Source organism: Anabrus simplex, chromosome 7 (genome assembly GCF_040414725.1).
Source record: "Anabrus simplex isolate iqAnaSimp1 chromosome 7, ASM4041472v1, whole genome shotgun sequence".
NCBI lineage: Eukaryota > Metazoa > Arthropoda > Insecta > Orthoptera > Tettigoniidae > Anabrus > Anabrus simplex.
The window spans coordinates 262,516,180-262,539,512 of record NC_090271.1 but is presented as its reverse complement, the minus strand read 5'-3'; the positions used below and the strand labels follow the sequence as shown (position 1 = coordinate 262,539,512).

Sequence of the window (23,333 nt, the reverse complement as noted above, 5' to 3'; positions counted from 1 at the left end):
TTTTTATTCATTTTAGAGAGTTAATTCTTAAGTATTTTCTTTCCAAGTATTTTCATGACCGGATCGACGTATGATCTGGAGTTTATTTATGTGTACAGTATATTATTTTTGTACTTAATGTTCTAAACAAAGCTGGTAACACACTAAGTATTAACGCACGAACACCATGTCACATGGAAAACAAGCAGCGGCAATTCTAAATAAATGCTGTCCATTTCCTGTGCAGGTGAAAATTATCCTAACAGATCGGCGATGCAAGCGGAGGAGGATTGATGCTGTAGTGAGGTGGCTGTGGAGGTGGTGGTTGAGGAGGACCACCCCCTGCCCACGGTTGTAAGTTCTGGAGTGCGCTCAGGGAGGTGTTGTTAGGTCCGCTGTCCTGAGGTGCCGCACCTCTCTCAGTCACCCCCACTGCCGCCGCTGAGTGGTACATCCCCTTGCTGAGAGCCTCGGCTTGGAGTGACATCATCAACCGGTTCGCAGCCTGCCGCTCCGCTTCCCGTTCTTCAGCTGTCTGCCTCCTGGAACAAGACGAAGAATAATGTAAGATTCGCTGAAAGTACAGTAAACGTGTCAAGAGTCAATGGATTTGAATAATAATAATAATAATAATAATAATAATAATAATAATAATAATAATAATAATAGTAATATGAACTTGGTAATAAGTAACATCAACATAGGCTTATCGCCAAAGCGGTCATAGTTCGAATCTCGACCAATGCACATAGGCTATATTTAAAGAGTCAGTCTCTGAGATTCGACTGATTCGAGTTCCTAGTTCTATGACTACGATAACGGCAACAACAGTGACGAAAACTACAAGCTTGATTATTATTATTATTATTATTATTATTATTATTATTATTATTATTATTATTAATATTGTCCGATTCGTTGGCTGAACGGTCAGCGTACTGGCCTTCGGTTCAGTGTGTCCCGGGTTCGATTCTCGGCCGGGTCGGGGATTTTAACCTAAATTGGTTAATTCCAATAGCACGGGGTTGGGTGTAGGCCTATGCATTGTCTTCATCATCATTTCATCCTCATCACGACGCGCAGGTCGCTTACAAGCGTCAAATAGAAAGACCTGCACCTGACGAGCCGAACCCTGGGATATCCCGGCACTAAAAGCCATACATTTCATATTATTATTATTATTATTATTATTATTATTATTATTATTATTATTATTATTATTACCATGTACCCTCGGCTTCGCCCACGCTTACAAATTCGACCGCCATATGTTTCTGAAGTAATTATTAAAATCAAGATAAGAAAATATATTTATTGACATACATCGTTTTTACATAAATTGCATGCAATAGGCCTGCACTACTTTATACTTAAGAATATTGTTACGTTTAATGCTTAGGATACCAGTTTGGTGGAACGGTACAAATAACATTAAAACAATATAAAAGACCATGTTATATATTTTCAAAAAGAAAGGAATTTTTCCTTACAGACCTTCTTTTTGGCGTTAAGATAATATGTAGTGTGTTTGCCTTTCCAACTCTTGAACAGCGAACGTACAGGTGGCCATGGGGTTAGCACGGTTTCCGAAGACCTAGTCCTACAACTATAAGCGACTGTCCTTGTGCCTCGTTGATAATAGCGACATTTAAACTGAAATGGCATATCCGGAGGGATGATTTGACTCCGAGGAATGAATAGTACTTCGCTCGCGGCATGTCCAGTCATGATGGTGACTTCGATAATATTCGGGATCAATTTCTTGACTGAGAGTCGTGTTCCATTGTAAAGGGAAGGAGGATTCATATTCCTGAGAAGGATAATCGGTGTCACAATCGTCCGCTGCAAGATGTTCGAGAGTACTCCAGGTGACTCAAGTTGTTCAAAAGCTCTGTCGTGTACATGACAGTCTCATTTGTCTTACAGGTCGTGTCGCTGGACTTGTAAATTTGAATAACACAGGGCAATTCTTGTAAATGTTGCTTGTTGATGCCGTTGACAGCTTCATTTCTTGCAGCAGACACAGCCATGTCCGCCTCTGTGGTGTAGTGGTTAGCGTGATTAGCAGCCACCCCCGGAGGTCCGGGTTCGATTCCCGGCTCTGCCACGAAATTTCAAAAGTGGTACGAGGGCTGGAACGGGGTCCACTCAGCCTCGGGAGGTCAACTGAGTAGAGGTGGGTTCGATTCCCACTTCAGCCATCCTGGAAGTGGTTTTCCGTGGTTTCCCACTTCTCCTCCAGGCAAATGCCGGGATGGTACCTCACTTAAGGCCACGGCCGCTTCCTTCCCTCTTCCTTGTCTATCCCTTCCAATCTTCCCATCCCTCCACAAGGCCCCTGTTCAGCATAGCAGGTGAGGCCGCCTGGGCGAGGTACTGGTCATTCTCCCCAGTTGTATCCCCGACCCAATGTCTGAAACTCCAGGACACTGCCCTTGAGGCGGTAGAGGTGGGATCCCTCGCAGAGTCCGAGGGAAAAGCCAACCCTGGAGGGTAAACAGATTAAGATAGAAGATAGAAGACACAGCCATGCGTGATCGGTCAAATGCTGAGCCCAGGTATGACTAACATTTGGCTGGACATCGCACACATACAGACAAACAGTTCCGGATATCACGGACTGAACGAAAATGTCTTCCCATCCCATGGACTTAAAACGGCACCTTGACTAATTGTTTATTAATATTTATGCTAGAACCTCCGTGGCTCAGGCGACAGCGCATCGGCCTCTCACCGCTGGATACCATGGTTCAAATCCCGGTCACTCCATATGAGATTTGTGCTGGACAAAGCGGAGGCGGGACACGTTTTTCTCCTGGTACTCCGGTTTTCCCTATCATCTTTCATTCCAGAAACACTCTCCACTATCATTTAATTTCATCTGCCAGTCATTAATCCTTGCCCCAGAGGAGTGCGACAGGCCTCGGCAGCCGGCACAATACCTATCCTCGCCGCTAGATGGGGCTTCATTCATCCCATCCCTGACCCGGCCATTGACTGGAAAACAGGTTGTAGGTTTTCGTTTTCATTTTATTATCTATGTTATGTACTATTTGTTTCCCTTGACTAAAGTATACGATTGAGTTAGCTGAAAGAAAATACGGTTCACTTGTTATTGCTGATATAGCGAAATCCGTGTATTCCCTAAAATGAATGAAATGAATATCGGATAAATAGAAAATAACTAAACAAAAACATTAATTAAACTATTAAATGTATAAAGAAGTAATGAAAGCAGGTATAAAGATTCATATAAAATACGCCTACATTAAACATTTCAGACCTTTGCGTGCCATAGATTTGGTTGGGCATCGCACACACCTACTCGCAAACATTTGCTTTTATTGTCATAATAATTATTATTGTTCTTCTACCCTTCAGTTTAATTTTCCTGTTACGGGGTCGGGGATGAGGGTGCGATGAATGAATACATCCTGATGCTCTCTCTGACGCTGTCAAACTCAGTTGAGGAGCTAATGAGATGAATGACGGTGGCTTAAATAGAGTAAGGAGCTGGAAGGAATAGGATGTGGCCTAGGAATAAGAGCTATCCTGGCATTTGGCTGGAAGTGAAAATGATAAACGACAGAAAACCATTCTCCCGAATGCAGAACTTTGCTCTTAAATAAGTGGAAAATATCTTATATATTCCACAATTTTACACCTCCTTCCACATCTTTGAAAATGCCATTGGATGGACGTTTGTAAAATCGGATCTCTAACTTTTCCAATTCACAATGCGGATATTTACTGCTTTTCTGACTCGAAGAGGATGTGGAAGCACGATCAATTTTGTATGAAATTCAGCCTGCAGCTGAAGGGATATTTTAGTAATGAGTGGGATGCGTAAAAACAGCCCGATCGATAAATAATATGCATGTTTGAAGTAATTATTTTGTTAATAAATTAGTGAGGCTACATTTCACTAGCCTAATAATCATAGTGATCCACTTGATACAGTATGGATGTAGTTGAATGCTCCTCGGAGAGCGCTGTTGATCCGCTCGGCTTCACCAGAGTTTAGCACAAACTGCACCGCAATTGGAACCCGCAGGATAGTCACCAATTGATTGGGCACGCATCATGCGCATTACATTATACAAGTTTCACTTGCAGCGGGGCATGGCCGGGGCAATGGCTGCAGGACAGTCAGCAACTGATTAACATGGTTACACTGGTCCAAGGGCGCAACTAGAGTTATTTATGAGAATAATTAAAATAAATTGGCCAAGTACTGATTTCTGGGCGTAATGAAAATCCACAGCCTGTTTCCAGTCATTCGACCGGGTCAGGAATGGAATGAATGAAGCCCCCATCTAGTGGCGAGGATAGGTATTTTCAGTACGACTGGGTACAGTGGACGATCAAAGCGTACGCCTGCTCGTTCTGTCTTCACACGGTGTGCATCCATATCCCTCCAGCGGTGAGTTTAGGACCTTAGCGTTCTTATAGGGACCGCACCTTCTTCCATAGGCAAGTTCATTACGATCCTTTCAGTGTTTTTCATGTTATAGCCTCCGGCTCATTTATTATTGAAAGACCCTCATACATTATTCGAAAATAACCGATTTTAAGATGTATAGGATATCCTCCTGTAAGCGAACACTTCGAATCCTGGACAAACAAAGCATCTGGTAAGTGGATCGAAGCCATTGAAATATGGATTTATAGGTGGTTACTTAGAATATTATCATGTGACTAACCAAGTCGTACTTAGCCGAACGGACAGAGCGAAAGAGATACTCAGTATCCACCTATAAATCCATATTTCAATGGCTTCGATCCACTTACCAGATGCTTTGTTTGTCCAGGGTTCGAAGTGTTCGCTTACATGAGGACATCCTATACATTTTAAAATCGGTTATTTTCGAATAATGTATGAGGGCCTTTCAATAATAAATGAGCCGGAGACTATAACATGAAAAACGCTGAAAGGATCGTAATGCACTTGCCTATGGAAGAAGGTGCAGTCCCTATAAGAGCGCAAAGGTCCTAAACTCACCGCTGGAGGGATATGGATGCACAGGAAGTTAAAATACTGCAAGCATATCAGCATGTCCTTCAATGGAAGATCTTCGAGGATGGAGTTAGAGGACGCCGATGGATCTCTTGGTTAAGGAATTTGAGAAACTGGTAGGCCTACCAAATATTTCTAGCAGAACTATTCCGATAACCGAGCGAGTTGGCCGTGCGGTGAAGGTCGGGCAGCCGTGAGCTTGCAATCGATAGTGGGTTCGAACCCCACTGTCGACAGCCCTGAAGATGGTTCTCTGTAGTATCCCATTTTAACTCCAGGCAAATGCTGGGGCTGTACATTAATTATTTTTGCAGTTGGCGTTACGTCGCACCGACACGGATAGGTCTTATGGCAACGAAAGGATACGAAAGGCCTAGGATTGGGAAGGAAGCGGCCGTGGCCTTAATTAAGGTACAGCTCCAGCACTTGCCTGGTGTGTAAATGAGAATCCATGGAAAACCATCTTCAGGGCTGCCGACAGTGGGGTTCGAACCCACTATCTCCCGGATGCCAGCTCACAGCCGCGCGCTCCTAACCGCACGGCCAACTCGCCTGGTGTACATTAATTAAGGCTACGGCCGCTACTTTCCCACTCCTAGCCCTTTCCTATCCCATCGTCGACATAAGACATCTGTGTCGGTGTGACGTAGAGCAAAATTGTAAATTATTCCGATACACCACTAACAAGCCTGATGATCACCAACATCCAAAATGGATGAAGCACTACGAGAAGAAGAAGAAGAAGAAGAAGAAGAAGAAGAAGAAGAAGAAGATTAAGAATAAGAAGAAGTTCTGCGTAACTCTTTTGCAAGCCTTTCTTCAGACAACTGGAACATTTTCTGAATTTTCGTACCATACGAAGTGAGAAAATAAAGGGAATTTCAAAATGTTGTTTCCAACATCAACGTCACCAACTACGTATGTGACGTCAAAAAGGCAGCAGAAACAAAAACAGCCATAAGAGGAATGAGAACGTTTCTGCTCATATTTATATTGATATAATCTTCAATTGCACCATAAAGCTGTAATTAAGTCCCTCCATTTCATGCATTACCTGCCAGATGTCGATTATTTCCTCCCAGGTCTTCCCTTCATCTGCAATCTCCTCTCCTGCACATCTCCCACGTATTCGTGCTGCTTGCTGCCTTTCTGGTTTTCGTAAACTGCGTGCAGTCCAAAACCATTCCCTCTTCTTTAACGTTTTAACTACAATTTGTTCCTGCTTGTAACTTCCCGCAGGTCCTTATTTGACAAAATATCTCGTCATCGCGGATTAAATATAAACTATTTTAAATAGTTTGTTTAATAGATTTACATCCATCCATACTTCATATCACTGCCTGCACGGTTGCTATGGTTACACTTCCGTAACACATTTTGTCGCTTCACGTCACAGAAATTTTCGGATGACCTCCAGTCATGATACATATTTATATCAAAGAAGATTTATTAAGTCTAGAACGTGTCCTTATAAGGTTGGGAAACGTGGACTATTGGTGAATGCAATAAAGGAGAGGCATCTGAGATGTGGTGCTGGAGGAGGATGGATGGAAAAAATCTCGAGGACAGCAAAACTCGTAAATGAAGAAATTCTTGGAAAATTGATGGAAAAAGATCGCTACTGCGAAAAGCAAGGCAATGGAAAAAGAGACCAATTAATTGGCCATCCCTGCGGGCACAGTATTTTTTACGGTTAATGTAATGGAGGGTATGATTCGAGTCGAGAGAGGAAGAGGAAGACCTAGACTACAATATTCTAGAGAGATCATAGAATATCGTCATTGCTATGTGTTCGTTGAGAGTTCATACAATACTGAACCTTAGATCCCAGAACCTTTCTGAGTGTTCTAAGATAACATATTATCACATAGCGGGACCTTCTAGTCGCAATGACGATGTGTAGGAGTAGGTTCATATGAGGACATGAAGAGTTTATTTTTTATTTTTTGAGCACTTGTTTTACGTCGCAATGACACAGATAGATCTTATGACGGATATATGATAAGAAAGGCTTAGAAACGGGAAGGAAGCGGCCGTGGTCTTAATTAAGGTATGAAAATGATGGGAAACCACGGAAAACCACCTTAAGGGCTGCCGACAGCGGGATTAGAACCCGCTATCTCCTTAATGCAAGCTGACAGCTACGTGCCCCAGACCACGCAGAATTTCGCTCGATGAAGAGACAAACGGAGAACGAAGAAGAGTGGAAGAGAAGAATTGCTTCCAACTAATCTTCGGATTGAGAATTAAGAAGAAATTGCATGTAGGCCTACCTGTGTAATAAGCAGAGACCGGATATTAAAGGGAATTTTTCATCAAAAATGGATAAAACAAGGAGAAGTTACAAGCAAATAGGACTTGAATAATGACTGTTACCCTTGGAGTAAGAGGTACTTTATATAAAAATACACTTCAGCAAATTCATTGATACTTTTGACCACATTCAATATTTCAATGTGTTTAAAATTTAATTTCTGTCACTTTGAATACAAAATCCCTTTATAAAGTAGAAAAGACTGCTCAACATCAACTGAAGCCAGTGGTGAAAATTTTGGTTTTTATTCTGAACTCTAAACCAGCACAATTTTCTTAGCTTTTCAATGTCTGCTCGCTTGTCTCGGGAAGATATGAGTTTACAGGAAGAAAGTAATTACCTGTCAAAGAAAGGACCAAGGCTAGAAATGTTAAAAAAGGAAATATGGTGTGTGTGGGGCGGGGGGAGGGGGATTTTAAACCACGTAATTTTGTCGGAAAGGAGGTTTGAACACAGTAATGAATTATTTCATGTTTCGTGTTGAAAGAAAGGGATTTACTTTAAAATATGGTCTCCTAATTAGGCTATTACTATTTGACAATCAATAACTCCAAAGCAACGGGTTGTCTGTAGCATCTATGTCTTGTAACTCAAGAACTGAATCGTGTGATTGAGAGGTGTTTCCAGTTTGATTCCCAGCCTGTCAGAGTTGTAGCGCCGTGGTTGTAAATGTTTTTGTTGCAAATGGAGCTTCAATATTTCAAACGTGAGTTTCTTACTTATCTCGGAAACATCTAGTTAAGGGCACCTGTCTGTGAAGACCACTGTGCAGTAATCGAAAATTTTTGCCATTATAATTTGTACATGGATGGACAAACACTATCATGTACAATGAATGAACATTGTAGATTTTTATCAGCTTATCAGTTACTGGTTGGGCCGATGACCTAGATGTTACTCCCCTTTAAACAGCAATCATCATAATCATCATCATCATCATCATTAGTTACTGGTTATACTTATATGACAGTTCATTTCTTGTGATACTTTTCGTATGACTGCAAATTCACTCCAAGCCGTCGTCGGAAGGGTAAACTGGGGAACTACTGTACTCACGTGGCATTAATTATACTTTTGCAGCTACTGCCCACAGCATGTAGCTACAAGGTGGACTACAATCATTATATTTGGTAACACATTTTTTTGTAAGGGCAGTTCATATATTGTTATTAAAATTTTTACTTATTTCACCGAAAATGTTATTGCCCTTATTTTAATTGTAGTAAAATTTTAAGATAATATCACACTAAACTGTGTGCCAAATTGCATTGGTCTATCATTAGTGGTTCCAGAGAGTAAATTAAATATTCTAAGAAATACAATTTTACAGGAGAGAAATTCAAAGTAAAAAATATAAGTTCAATATCTCATTGACCATTAATGATAGATTAATGAAATTTGGCACACTTTCTTAATGTGCATTTATCTTAAATGTGAAGTATAATAACAAATTTAGCTATTTATTTATGAAAAATAGGCCATAAGATATTCGACAAAATTTGAGAAAATTTGAATAGCAATACATGAAATTTATCGAATTAAAAACTATTTTAACAAATATCATGATTGTAGTCCACTGTCATAAAAAATAACCATGAAGTATAACCAGTATTTAATAAGCCGATAAAAATCTACACTGGTGGTTCATTGCACATGATACTTTTTGTCCCCGTAGAATGAGTATTTCTGTTCAAATTGTGAAGACAAAAAGTGATTTTTTACTACTTTACTGTGGTCTTCACAGACATGTCCCCTTAAGAGATGTGTTTCCGTCTTAACTAATCGTCATACATCAAAACATTTGTAGGGTAATATACACTGATGTTGTACTTTTAAAACATCTAGATCCTTGGCACCGAATCCTATTAAAGTGTCTGAATCCTTGTCTGAATTATGGTGGCCTGAAGTGTATGCTGAAGCGGCCCTTTGTATAATATTTTACGTCAGGATGATGTAAAATATGAAATAAGTCCTTGTAATTAGTGGCCATTTTGTATTGCCCTGGACTGTGCAAGGTCTACACGGTGAGCTATAAAGCTTTCATAATTAATTAAAACCTTAATTAAACTCCGAGGGGTGGTTGGTTAGCAGGCAGGCATGCTGTAGCCGTCATATTGCTTCACTGACACACTAATCGTAGGCGACAGTCAATTATTAAAGCCGGCGCCATGTTCGCATCAATAGAGAGCAATATTTAGTAACGAAAATTGCGGTTGTAATTAATTAAACTGGCTATGAGCTCTGACAAGGTGTATGCATGTTTTCAAAGTTAATAGCCCCGAGTACATACACCCATTATATATACAACACTAGGCCAGGGTAAACAGAGTACCGCCAAATTAGGTGGTAATGGTTAATATAACTACCTCCGTACTCACGGTGTTATGGAAAATTAATGACTCGTACAGCCTCAAGTGCGGAGAGTAAGAAAACCGGTTCAGCTATCTCACTTCTTTTGCGATATGAGCCTTGTAATAAAGCAAGGTAAGAAGTTATCTAAGCAGAATAATAAAATTTTAACCCTTAATAAGTTACCAGTATTACCATATAAACATTATCTCTCCAACAAGAAGTGTAAGGTTGTGTTTGGTAGACGGTGGATTGAATATAGTGGTGCCAACTTTTGTTTTTTCAAAATGACGGAGATAAGAACTAACATGAAAGACAATAATAAAAATTAATAAAGCAAGTTAATCAAACAAACAAAACAAATTGATGCCTAAGAAGCAAAACCTCGTATGTTCCAATGCTCTTCCTATCCATTACGTTCTTAAGACAGGTCACGCCTCCCAGCCATTTGTGGATATGCAATCCATCGGAACAATTTTCGCTATGTTAATTTTCCTATGGTTTCATGTATAGCAGAACGAACCTTACCATTCAGTACTGCAGGGATGTATGTTTTCATGACGTATTCACGCACTCCTACAGCTTACTGTATATAAGATTCATTTTCCTTTACACAGAGGCATACCAAATGAAACACAAGAGAAATTGTTCTAAAGAACTGAATATCCATACGAAGCTGGGAGGCGTGAGCAGTTTTAGGAACATAATGGATAGGAAGAACATGGTGAGATCTTGCACAAAACTATATTTGTTAACATTTTTGGCAACGATCTATAACCATGATTAGTCATGACTTTGAAAGCCATGAGTCTTAGCCTCAGGTGTCAACCTCGAGAAAATGAATAGGCCTGTTTACTTACCAACAATTCCTTACTACAGAGAAAAATACCAGCTAGAGGAAGTCGACATAGTGGGAATGATGATTGGAACGAGGGGAACAATACTAGTTTTTGCCGCCAATTTCTGGAAACCGATGTCTCTGCCAGTGACAACGTTAGGAGAAATAGCCATCATAGCTTTAAGGGGTTCATCAATAATTCTAAGAAAAATCATTGTTATAATTAGGTTACCATCTAAATTTCCCAACTGTGTCTATTTTCTTTCTGAAATTTAAAGTAAAAGTATACTTTGTCGCATATTATAGTAATTATATAATTATTATATTATAATTATTATAATTGTGTTATATTATAAGAATCTAGGAATTTGAAAACGAAGAAGCAATCCATAAAGGAGTCAGGCAAGGCTGCAGTTTGTCCCATCTCCTTTTCATTGTTTAAATAGAACAGGCTCTGAAGGAAATCAAAGAAGAATTTGGAAAAGGGAATCACAATACAAGGAGAGGAGGAAATCAAAACGCCGAGATTTTCTGATGATTTCGTTATTTTGACTGATACTGCAGGAGATTTAGAGAAATTTCTGGATGGAGTCTTGGATAAGGAGTTCAAGATTAAAATAAATAAGTCTAAAACAAAAGTAATGGAGTTCAGTCGAACGAAATCAGGTGATACCTGTAATATTATACTAGGAAATGAAGTCTTAAAGGAAGTAGATGAATATTGTCAAAAAATGCTTTCACAGCCGCAGATCTTAAAATCACAGCAATAGAACCAGCTTTTGGGTGGTTAGGCCGTGTGCATTATGCAGAGTTTCGTCCAGACGTGCCATTTGGACTCATCAGCTGGAATGGCACGCCCCTCCAGGACTCTGCTTGGTTTGGTCTGCCTGCTAAGCAGAGTCCTGGAGGGGCGTGCCATTCCAGCTGATGAGTCCAAATGGCACGTCTGGACGAAACTCTGCATAATGCACACGGCCTAACCACCCAAAAGCTGGTTCTATTGCTGTGATTTTTAGATGAATATTGTTACTTGGGTTATAAAATAACTAACGATGGTAGAAGTAAGGAGGACATGAAATGAAGACTAGCACAAGCAAGGAAGGTCTTTCTTAAGAAAATAAATTTGCTCACCTCGAACATTGATATAGGAATTAGAAACGCGTTTCTGAGGACTTCTGTCTGGAGTGCGGCATTGTATAGAAGTGAAACATGGAGGATGACTAGCTCAGAAAGAAAGAGAATAGAAGCTTTTGAAATGTGGTGTTACAGAATAATGCTGAAGGTGAGGTGGATAGATCGAATCACAAATGAATCGAAGTGGTGAGAGGAGATCGATTTGGCTACATTTTATGAGAAGAAGAGATAGAATGATAGGGCACATCTTAAGTCATCCAGGTCTTGTTCAGTTAGTTTTTGATGGAAGTGTAGGTGGTAAGAACGGGAGAGGTGGACCAAGGTATGAATATGACAAGCAGATTAGAGCAGATGTAGGATGTAATAGTTACGTAGAAATGAAAAGGTTAGCACATGATACTGTGTAGAGATGAGAAGAATGCAAGAATAAGGAATGTGGCCTGCAAGCACGAACTTCCTGTTCTGCCCAGACAGATCGGCTGTTATCTGCTCTTATCTGGTACACGAAAACATTGACTCACACTTTGCAGTTTGCTGGATTACAACTGACAAGAGCGAAGAGCTGCCAGTGGAAGATAATATAAAGTCGCCTAAGTAGTAGCGGAGTTGCTATGGTAACCATTGCGTCACTGGCTCTGCTGGTGGAAACCCCTTCGCCCCGAGCCTCACCGGGCATGTGCATTCTTCTGATCTCCCAACAATAGGATGGCATGGAGGACTGCAACAAACCAGCCTGAGGACTGATGACCCAACAACACAATATTAATTCCTGACATGTGCAGAAAAATAATATCATGCCAACATCAGATGAAATATCTGTACGATGATTATCGGGTAACCATGGTGGAAAGTATGTTAGATAAAAAAAGTAATTGGATAACCAAGGTGGAAAGAATGCTGGATAGAATAGGAATGGGAGACTACTGGGATGAAGAGATTCAGAACGAAGAAAATTAATTGAATCAGTGAAATATACTGAGAAACAGGTGTTTATATCAGAATGTGTGACCAAAGATTCATTACGGAAATTCTGTGAAATCAGTAAAACAAATAGAAGTAGGAGATACGATGTGGTGGCTGATGGTTATCCATAAGAATGAGAGTGTAAAGAGAGAGATATGAAGAGAAGTGCTGTTTTATATGCGAGGAAATCATGAAAGAGGTAGATCTGTTGAGTGTATGTAGGGAAAGAGACTCACTTAGGATAAAATACTTGGGTATCAATTTCCAAACGTAAATAGAAAGAGAGAAAGAATTTTATATAATTTTGAAATTATTGGACAAAGAACGGATCGCACCGGGAAGGACAGCAAACGTTCTGTGGCAAAAGAAAGTAAGCACTAATTCAACTTATGAACGACACATGTTGTTCTAGAGCAGGGCCTCTCAAACGCCTAAAATCTCACGCGTGCAGAGCGAGGCGCAAGAGCTCCGTGCACTGTGCATCGGTGCCGCTCGGTGCCGCTCGGTATGGCTCGGATCAACGCTTCGTCTCTGGGCTACTCGGCTATGCTCGGCTCTACTCGGCTATACTCGGCTCAACTCAGCCCGGATTTGGAGCGCTACGGCGCAAGTGGGTAAGAGGCAGACAGGTGGAGCGAGCGAGAGAGGCGTAAGGAAAGAGAGAGTAAGCGCTATTGCTCCAAATCGAGGAGTGGGGGTCTGCACTCTGGTCAACCAAGCCAAGTCGTCTTTTGCACCGTGCACAGTGCATGCACCACGCGCATGCACCCTGAGAGGCCCTGTTCTAGACTATACATACTGTTAACATCTAAGAAAAATAAATAAATAAATAAATAAATAAATAAATAAATAAATAAATAAATAAATAAATAAATAAATAAATAAATAAATAAATAAATAATTCTATGAGCGACAATTTAGATATTGTAACTTATTAGGCTTAATTATACTGTTTAATGTATTAGCAGATAAACAAATGTAATAAGAAAAATCATGCATGTATCAAAAAATCAATTTGGATTTAATAAATGGTTACTCTCTTCCCGATTCATCCGAAACCAGGGGATGGGAGTATTCTATTCTAACAAAATTAACACTCATTTGTAGTTTAACTGTACAATGCAATGGTTTCCATCGGCATACATTTTATTTTCTTTCTTTCTTAATCCGTTTACATTCCAGGGTTGGTTTTTCCCTCCGACCCTGCGAGGGATCCCTCCACTACCGCCTCAAGGGCACTGTCCGTCAGCGTGAGACATTTGATTGGGGATGAAGCTGGTAATGAAGACCAGTACCTCGCCCAGACGGCCCCACCTGCTATGCTGAACAGGGGCCTTGTAGGGGAATGGGAAGATCGGAAGGGATAGGCAGGGAAGAGGGAAGGAAGCGGCCGTGGCCTAAAGTTAGGTACCATCCCGGCATTTGCCTGGAGAAGAAGTGGGAAACTACGGAAAACCACTTCGAGGATGGATGAGGTGGAAATCGAACCCCCGCTCAACTCATTTGACCTTCCGAGGCTGACTGAACCCAGTTCCAGTCTTCGTGCATCTTATGAAATTTCGTAGCAGAAAGGGGAATGGAATCCGGGCCTTCGTGAGTGACAGCTAATCACACTAACCACCAAATCACATAGGCGGACCCAATTATTATTTATAATAGAAAAGTCCTTTTCTGTGATCATTGGATACTCGTAAATTGAGAAGATAACGAAGAATTCACGAACTCGTGTCGATGAAACCATGCTGTCGATATTACATCGCAACATCGATTGTACCAAAATCACCCAGAAACGAAATTTTTAGAATGAGCGGCAAGTGTAATTGTCAGTCTCGTGTCATTTTCTGAACTACAGGAGATACAAGTTGGAGGAATATATCAAAACAGGAGACTGGTTATTGCTTAAAAATTCAGAAGAATCTGGGAGAGTTGGCAGCAGAGTTGAATCTCGGCAGGCCTGAAAATGGTTTTCTATGGTTTCTCATTTCACACTAAGCAAATGCCGTGATCAAGGGTAGGACCACTACATTTTCAAACCTAATCCTCTACCTCGTTGTTCCACCGAAAACCTGCCATGTGTTGCTGTGACGTTAAATCACTAAAATTAGAAAATAACAAGAGAAGAATCTGATGTCCGCCTGTGTGGTGTGATTAGTTACCCTCCGGAAACACTGTTTTGTTTCCCGGCTCTGCCGTGAAATTTGAAAAGTAGTACGAGGACTGGTATGGGGTCCACTCAGCCTCGGGAGGTCAACTGAGTAGAGAAGGTTTCAATTCTCTCTTCAGGCATCCTCCAACTGGCTTTTCGTGGTTCCCACTTCTCCAGACAAATACCGGGATGGTACCTAACTTAAGGCCAAGGCCGTTTTCTTCTATCTTCCTTACCTATTCCTCCGAATCCTTTTATCACCACAAGGCCCTGTTCAGCATAGCAGGTGAGGCCGTCAGGGCGAGGCACTTGTCCTCCTCCTCAGTAGTATCCCTCGCTGAGTCCGAGGGAAAACCAGTCCTTGATGGTAGACGGGTAAAGTAAGTTAGTAAGTAAGAAAGAAAGAAATAAAGAAATAATCCGTCAATGTCTTCTATGAAAGACTGTTTCATAATTCCCAAGAATCTGTTGATTGTTTAATGTCTCTCTGTCATTCTTCTGCATAGATCTAGGATTCGGAAGGTAGCGGCCTTCGTTTTAATAGTAACGCTGGGCTGAAAGACTCAGACGGTAGAGCACTTGTCTACTCAGCCCAAGTTGGAGAGTTCGATCACCCCTTCAGTCTGGGGATAATCCAAGGTGCTCAAATAAGCCAGCCTCACGTCTGTAGATTTACTGGTACCTACGAGAAATCTAGCGCTGCGAAATTCTGGCACCACGGCATCTTCGAAACCCCTAAGGGGATTAGTTGGATGCAAAATAAACAATACTCTTATTTAATGAATAACTTATTGAGCCATATCGTAATATGCCTCAATTTATTTATTAGAACACTGTGACATAATTTCATTTAGTGCGTCGTAGAGTCGCAGGGAGTGAAGGCAGGAACCCTAGATGGCCGTGCCATAGAGCATGAGAACCCCGCACTGGTCTGGAATGGACCAATTCCTCGAGTTGGAATTGAGCCGCAAGCCGCGATTTCACTTATGCAGACCCCTACTAGATCACCAAGCCCAACCACAGCAACCTGGAGGAAGTGAGATTTCAGCGGGGGGATCTACAGAAAAATTGTCACAGGTTGACCAAACCTTCTTCCCCAGGGCTGGAATCATCTGAAATTAAAATAATAAATCCACCACGAAGCTAAATTCCACATGTCTGACTCCACACACAATTAAGAACAGAATTGTCGAATGCCAGGAGTCGATAATATTATTTACTTGTGCTCATCTGAGAGAAGTGCGTGTTTGCAGGAGGGGCCGTTGACATCTGGTAGACCGTCATATAGGCGAACGCTCTGTCAGGCGGGGAAATACTTCGAGCCCAGCGTCCTCTTAAGGCCTTAAGGTCGGCGAGGCCACGACCTGCTATTTGTCTCCTAGGTAGAGAAACCCCGAGACAGCTGTAGCCTCTGCTCCGAGTAATAGTGAGAGTGTTTACAATAGGTACCGTTATTTTCATGAATTGCTGACCGCTAGCTCCAGTTATGTAAATGTTTGTTGCTTACCAGCTGATGTCCCTTGCCGTATCGATATACGGTAGTGCTGTGTCTTTCAGACATGCAGTCTTCGGAGCCTGAGTATGTTGGGATCGAATCCCGGCGCCTCTATCAATTTCAATGCATATTTGAGTATGTTTTATTTGTAGGTGTGATTTATGTATATGAACCTTGTGTTGTTTATTGTTGTACAGTGCATGTATTGTTTTTGTCTTGTGATGTTGTCCTTTGTTGAGTAATATGGATACCTTAGCTCGACGGCTAATTTTAGGGAAGCGAAGTTCTGTCCTTATCCGTTGCTCATGGGTACGGACCCATATGATTAGATTCTGTGTTATTTTGGATGGGTAATTTAGAGGCAGTCTTCAACAAGTGTTTTTAAATATATTTGTGTCCGAGTGATCGGAATCTACATGTGTAAATTAGGCCAACTACTAGTGTATCGAATTTTATATTCGCATCTAATGGACGGTTTTCGATCGAACCTACGGGCAATGGACTTAGGGACTTAACGAAGGAGTCAATCAAATGAAACAATGTAACACATTCGCATTCCATGTAACTTGAGATCGTATTTTTCGGGTCGTTGCCCATGTTTCTAATGTATAAACAATTGTTACAATGTCAATTCATGTATATGTGCGTATCGCTTTCTCTGACCAATTTTTACGGTCGATTGTTCGTTTATTTGATTTTGTTATTTGATTAGTATGATTTTAATCCATGTTTTTAGCTTAATAAACCTATCATAGCCGATTAATTGCGTTCTCATTCACTAGTTTTATATGTACATATTTCCTGTCCATTTACTTTTAGTATGATTTAGAAAGTAAAGATTTTATTGCCCACATTCGGGCGTTCCATGCGCTTTTATCATGAGCTAGGCCGAATTAAAAACAGGATACGGTACATTATGGTGATAGCGATTATTTTTAACGGGAAGTACCACTAGGTAATTAATCAGAAAGGGAAATGGTAAGTTAGAGGTTCGATCTTCGGAAAATGAAGATACCGACAAAGCAAAGGGAGGGTCAATAAGGAACGCCAGAAATGGGCTCACCACCTCAGAATTTACATTTTGTCTGGTTACATGGCTGAGTGGTTGGTGTCTTGGCCATGAGTCTTCTGTATCCCAGGTTCGGTTCCCAGCCGGCTAGATATACTATAATATTAAATGGTTAATTATTTTCGTTCTTGGACTAGATGCCGGTGCCCTCCTCAACATCCGTGCATCTCTCTCTCAAACACACACACCCACACCCTCTCTAGCTGTGTGTTCACATCCTGGAGAGAGTGGGTTCGAACCCCACTGTGGGCAGCCCTGAAGGTGATTTTCTGCGGTTTCCCATTTTCACACAGGGCAAATGCTGGGGCTGTACCTTAAATACGGCCTCGGCCGCTTCGTTCCCACTCCTAAGACTTTCATGTCCCATTGTCGCCATTAGACCTCTCTCTGTCGTTGCGACGAAAGCAAATCGTATAACTTCCTTCCCACTCCTAGCCCATTCCTATCCCATCGTCGCCACAAGATCTATCTATAGGTCGGTGTAACGTAAAAACCAACAAAAACAAAAAGAAACAAATACACACTTACATGCAGTTCCTATACACAGCAGATACCACCCACAATGGCTGTACAATTCTAGCAGTAGCCACACGAAATTATTATTATTATTATTATTATTATTATTATTATTATTATTATTATTATTATTATTATTATTATTATTATTATTATTGTTAGTTACGGCTCCTGGCTAAATGGTTACCGTGCTGGCCTATGGTCCATTGGGATCCGGGTTCGATTCGTTTGTTTATTCTGATAGCAGAGAGAGAGAGAGAGAGAGAGTGCCGTATTCATCATTAGAATTCATCATAGGTAAGGCCTATACGGCGTCAACTTGAAAGACCTCCACCACGCTTCATCGGAGGCCACATGCCATTATTATTATTATTATTATTATTATTATTATTATTATTATTATTATTATTATTATTATTATTATCGAACGAGTTGGCCGTGCAGTTTATGGAGCGCAGCTGTGAGCTTGCATTCGGAAGATAGTGGGTTCGAATCCCGCCGTCAACAATCCCGAAAATGTTCTTCCGTTTTCCTTTTTCAGAAAAGATCTACTGAACCCTTGAACTTACCATTCCATCGTTGGTCGGCCACGGCTGCTATAGTAGAACAATTTAGAACTCTTAAATCTTGGGTCGTTGCGGGAATAAATTCGGTCACGATCTTAACCAAACGATGGGGTTCAGAAGAAAGCCTAACTACTTGAAATGAGGAGCAAAAATGTGCTTACTAACTTTTATTAAACTGAAAGAGCACGATAACATCGTTAATTTAATATGCATTCTTGCCACAAAAATATAAAAAAAGATTTTATTATTGATTTTTGAAAAGTTCCAAATACAGTCACATTACATAACGTCACTTCGTTTCTTCTAATGTCGAAGAGTTGCTTCGGAGAAGCTAATATGTTAGTGGACAGCGAAACTGAAAAACTGAAAAAAAAAAAAGAAAGACCTGAAAACCGGGCACCTATCATTCCAAACGAGAACTGAGAGTTAATCCACACGATCCGTGGAAAATCTGACTTTCAACAAGTAGAACGCCTGATTTTCTCTTAATTAAGGTTATCCACCAGTCAAATACCCTTCACGGATACGGAACATCCGCCGAATGGACCCTTAATCGAACCAAACTGACTATCAGTTGCTTTGGATAGGTTGCGAAATATTATGGGAAAGCATGGTGTTCACTACAAGTTAATGGCATCATTCACAATTGACATAAAATTCCACCATGTATTTGTCATTCATGACACCCTTAAGTGATAAGTTAATCCCGATGCTAACTGTGCATCACCCCAAACAACTGTTCGGAAGGAACCAACAACCACATGATCCGGGAGGATCTTACGTTAAGTCGTTCTAAAGGAACAAAACTGCGAAATGCAGGAAACACTTACTAATCATGCATTTAGAAGAAATGCCAAACACTGAAGTTAATCAAAAAGTGAAAAGTCACTTGAAAATATTATTATTGAACCGATTTTCAGGTTAGAAATGGGTTTGTTATACTTAATAAAATTACCAGTCCACGCTAAAATTTACTACAAATTTAAGGAATTCTTTCCCTTGGAAAACAATGCTACCAGTACAGATCTCTCTATTTACTGTCTGTCCCAACACACTACTGGTAAAGTGATTACTTACTTACTTACTATGAATAAGAATGAAAATATGACAAGGTGAAAATAAAATAAAATACTGGCTGACGAATCGAAACCGCATTCGCAACTCAAGTCTCATTCTAAAACACTGAGTGTCAATATGCACACCATCAAACGAAAACGGACGTTAAAACGAGAAACAATGAAGTTCGTAAAAATAAATTAACATCTCAAAGTCATACAGCTTAACACGCACGAAGAAACACAGTAAAAATATTTAATCTAGATCGGGTCGGTGTCCCATACTTGGACAGCCCTCATTTATCAACAACAGTCCCGTTATCTCAATGAGAGCTTCGCATAGACCCTCTACACTAAATCATATCGTACTGTAACTGCTACCTTCCCCCAGGCCACTTCCACAAAAGAACAAACAAAAGAGAACATCTAAACCGAGACTTGAGCGTGTACAGCTACCATCCCAGACCTATCGTCGGGCTCACTTGAAATCTATACACCCTAAACCTAATCAGTATATACATGATGCCTTCCAAATCCTATCGTCGGGCGTGACCTAGGACGTCTCATCACCAATGACTCCAAGAATAAACACGTGACGTCCTAAATCTATCGTCGGGCGTCAAAGTGGGTCGCACCACGTCTCCCTTAACATATCAGGCGAACCGCAATTTCCAACAAACCTCCAACAGTAACACTGAATCTGGTCAGACAAAAAATACGCACGACGGAACTACGTCTCTTATCAAAAGAATGCAAGTCGAAACACGGTAAGTGCCTACCTCTCGAAAAAAAAAAAAAAAAAAACAACAAGTGTCTACCTCATCATAATATGTGAACTCAAAAATAAATAGACGTGACGAACGATTCTCCACCTCGAACACAATCTCAGCCTGTGCACTGAAGTGTCAGGGCTGCCAATGAAAATTCCCAACACACGTTTCCCTTTTAGTGGATGCCTTCCAAATAATAATCATCACCATCACATTCGAAATTCTCAGATCGCCTATCATCAATTCCAACCATCTTATCCATGACCTCTCCAATGAACAAATTAAATATAACCCGACCGTGTGTCCAAATTTTCTCTTCAATCCGTGAGGCCGTACCTTATCTTAACAAAAATCACTGGCTGTTTACTACCCAGACCTTTACATTTTACTGGAGTCGTTTTCACTTGGAATCGTTCTATAAATTTACAATGCTTCACATCATAGTCATCTCAAATTCGGATTGATTGCGGAAAACAATACAGCCTGCCTCACACAGCCTGTTCCTAAATACTTCCTCTACCAAAAATGTCTCAACACTCTTTCTCATCGCTTGATTCCAGCGGTAACGCTTCTCTCTCATCTTCACGTACATATAAATTCATCGCTTTCAATCCCTTTTCCTTCAAGACCCCTTTTCATACTTCGATCCCCTGGTGAAAACGACAACCATTTTTAAGCACATCTCTGACTTTACTATAATTACGACTTTCGAACCTCAAAAATCCAAGAGCACACATCGACCTTTCGCAATTCAAGTATACACGATGTCTCAAAATTTTCTTCCCATTAACGACTGTGACTCTAACAAATTTTCTTGACATTATCTAAATATGCCTACGATCCTTGTAAAAATAACTGGTTAAATGTAATTTAACAGAGAGGAATTTCCTTATCCCGCGGTAAACATTATTATTATTATTATTATTATTATTATTATTATTATTATTATTATTATTATTATTATTATTATTATTATTATTATTATTATTATTATTAACCAGCATTTCTGAATGCAACTGACACCTGAGATTACAATATTCGCCACGACAAATTTACACTTATAACGTTCACAAATCCGTACTTTGAATGATATCTCATCTCAACACAAAATTTTAAGCGTCGCATTTTACCATTCTTGACATGAAATTTACACACTGAAAATTTTCACACGCTGACCAAAATTTACAACGCCTTTCGCCTGATAATTACGCATATCACCCGACAATCATCTGGAAAATTTGTTTAGGACAGACAGTAACTAAATAACTAACTACAACATAATATAAAATAGACAGACCTGCACATTGGTGACATTCTCAGCATTCTGATTGCATCATCCCAGCAACCTCGTACTTAGCCCCTCATTTTCACAGATAACATTTTCATATTTAAAAACTCACTCATCCAAACACTACCCTTCACACACACACGAGATTAAAATTACCATAAATAATGCATTTTCTTTGTAACTTGCACCACGAACTTCCCTCGTTCTGCAGTCGGCTATAACTGTCTGATGCGTCTCCCAGAGTGGTTTCTCTCCCCGTTGTTTCAACAAGAACAGGTGTTCGGCCGATAAGAGAGTCGAACTATTTTGAATCGCTTCCCCCAGACCTTCTTCACTTACAAGAGTACAGGAAATGATAAAAATAAAATCTGCTGTGTATTTTTCAACCAGCCTACACCTTCCCAGTTCGTCTGCAAACGTTCACAGCTTCTCCAATTCACTTTTCTTCTTACTAAATATATGGACTTTAGCCACGAACATGTATTTGATTATCGTCGGTCAATCTGGCGCGAAATTCTAATGACGACGGGCACGAGCTCCCGCGGCTTCAAGTTCCAGATCGACACTGCAAAATCTACGGTGGGGGGTTTCTTTTATAATTTCCGGAAGGACGCTATCCCCTCTATGAGGCTTGGTTATGAAATCTGCCAAATTTGCTTCTAATAGACCAATTTTGATAAGATTTGTCCCAGAACTCCGGACAGACTTGCACTTATGTTAGGTGTTAATTTTATAAATTTTCTACACCCACAACAGAAGAAATAAATTGTTTCTGCCCGTGCGTTTCGCGCGTTTTCCTTCTGCCCATGACCTTGGCACGTGTTACTAGCTCGCTGTTCTCACGCCAACACACACTTGGGCTTAACTGCATCTGAATTGTCCCTGGTGTCACTACCTTCACAGAGGGTGTATGAATAATTTTGCTTATATATTTCTTCCTTTACTATCTTGTCAAAATCCCTCGTTGTGCAGAATTCATTAATTTAGAAAATTGTCGGGCACTCGAGTTCCACCGAGGTGTCCCGGCAATCCACGAGCTCGCCTTGCGGGAACCTTCCCACGCAACATCGGGCTATTGGGAGCGCAAAATGGCTGCCCTCAAACATACAGTAGTTTCTGAATACCAAAAAAAAATATTTGAGAAAAATAAAAATTTTTCTCACCGTAGAATTATGGGTTCATAATCCACCTACAACCACGAAATGTTTACCCAGAAAGGGGAAATATTTAAACAGATATATTCCTCCAAAATTCTAAAGTGTACATGGGAATTTTGATACAGATGAACCATGATTCTACGTAAACTTTCCCAGCCGATCTCACTCTTGACGTAGGGCTCTGTTACTTTCACGTATTTCCCTGTTTTCTTCTTCCAACAATAGGATTGCGTTACAGATGTCATCAACAAAGTCTTCTCTTAAGAATGAACATTGTAAACATTCAGCGTCTTCCTCTTCTTTACTCCCACTGCTTGCCTGTCCTTGGAGTGGTGCCTCGACCTGTCTTCCTCTCGACGTGACGATCATATTTACTGGTTGTACCTCTTCTTCTTCTTCTTCTTCTTCGGTGACCATTTCCCCAGCTGGCAAGGCTGCGTCATCCTGTAGTGGAATTCTTTCTTCGGCTCTATGATAAACCTTTAAGTTGGCGGCATTGAATATAGCTTCGCTACTGCCATCCAGACTCTGAATTCTGTAGGAATTATTCCTGAAACTTTTGACCACCTTGAAAGGCCCAACATATAAGGGAGCAAATTTAGCATAGATGTTTTCCTGCGGTTTTGACATCACGGGTCTCCTAACAAGCACCAATTCGCCTTCCTCTAAAGGACGGT

General features: G+C 40.6%; 1 protein-coding gene across 1 annotated transcript in view; it reads right to left on the bottom strand.

Moving 5' to 3' along the window:
• Positions 1-238: 238 nt before the first annotated feature.
• The window catches only part of C15 (homeobox protein C15), a 405,656-nt gene continuing 382,561 nt past the window's right edge, over positions 239-23,333 (bottom strand). Inside the window, exon 3 of the mRNA XM_067150915.2 lies at positions 239-521. Coding sequence (XP_067007016.2) covers positions 239-521 — 283 coding nt within the window. The remainder of the gene's footprint in view (positions 522-23,333) is intronic.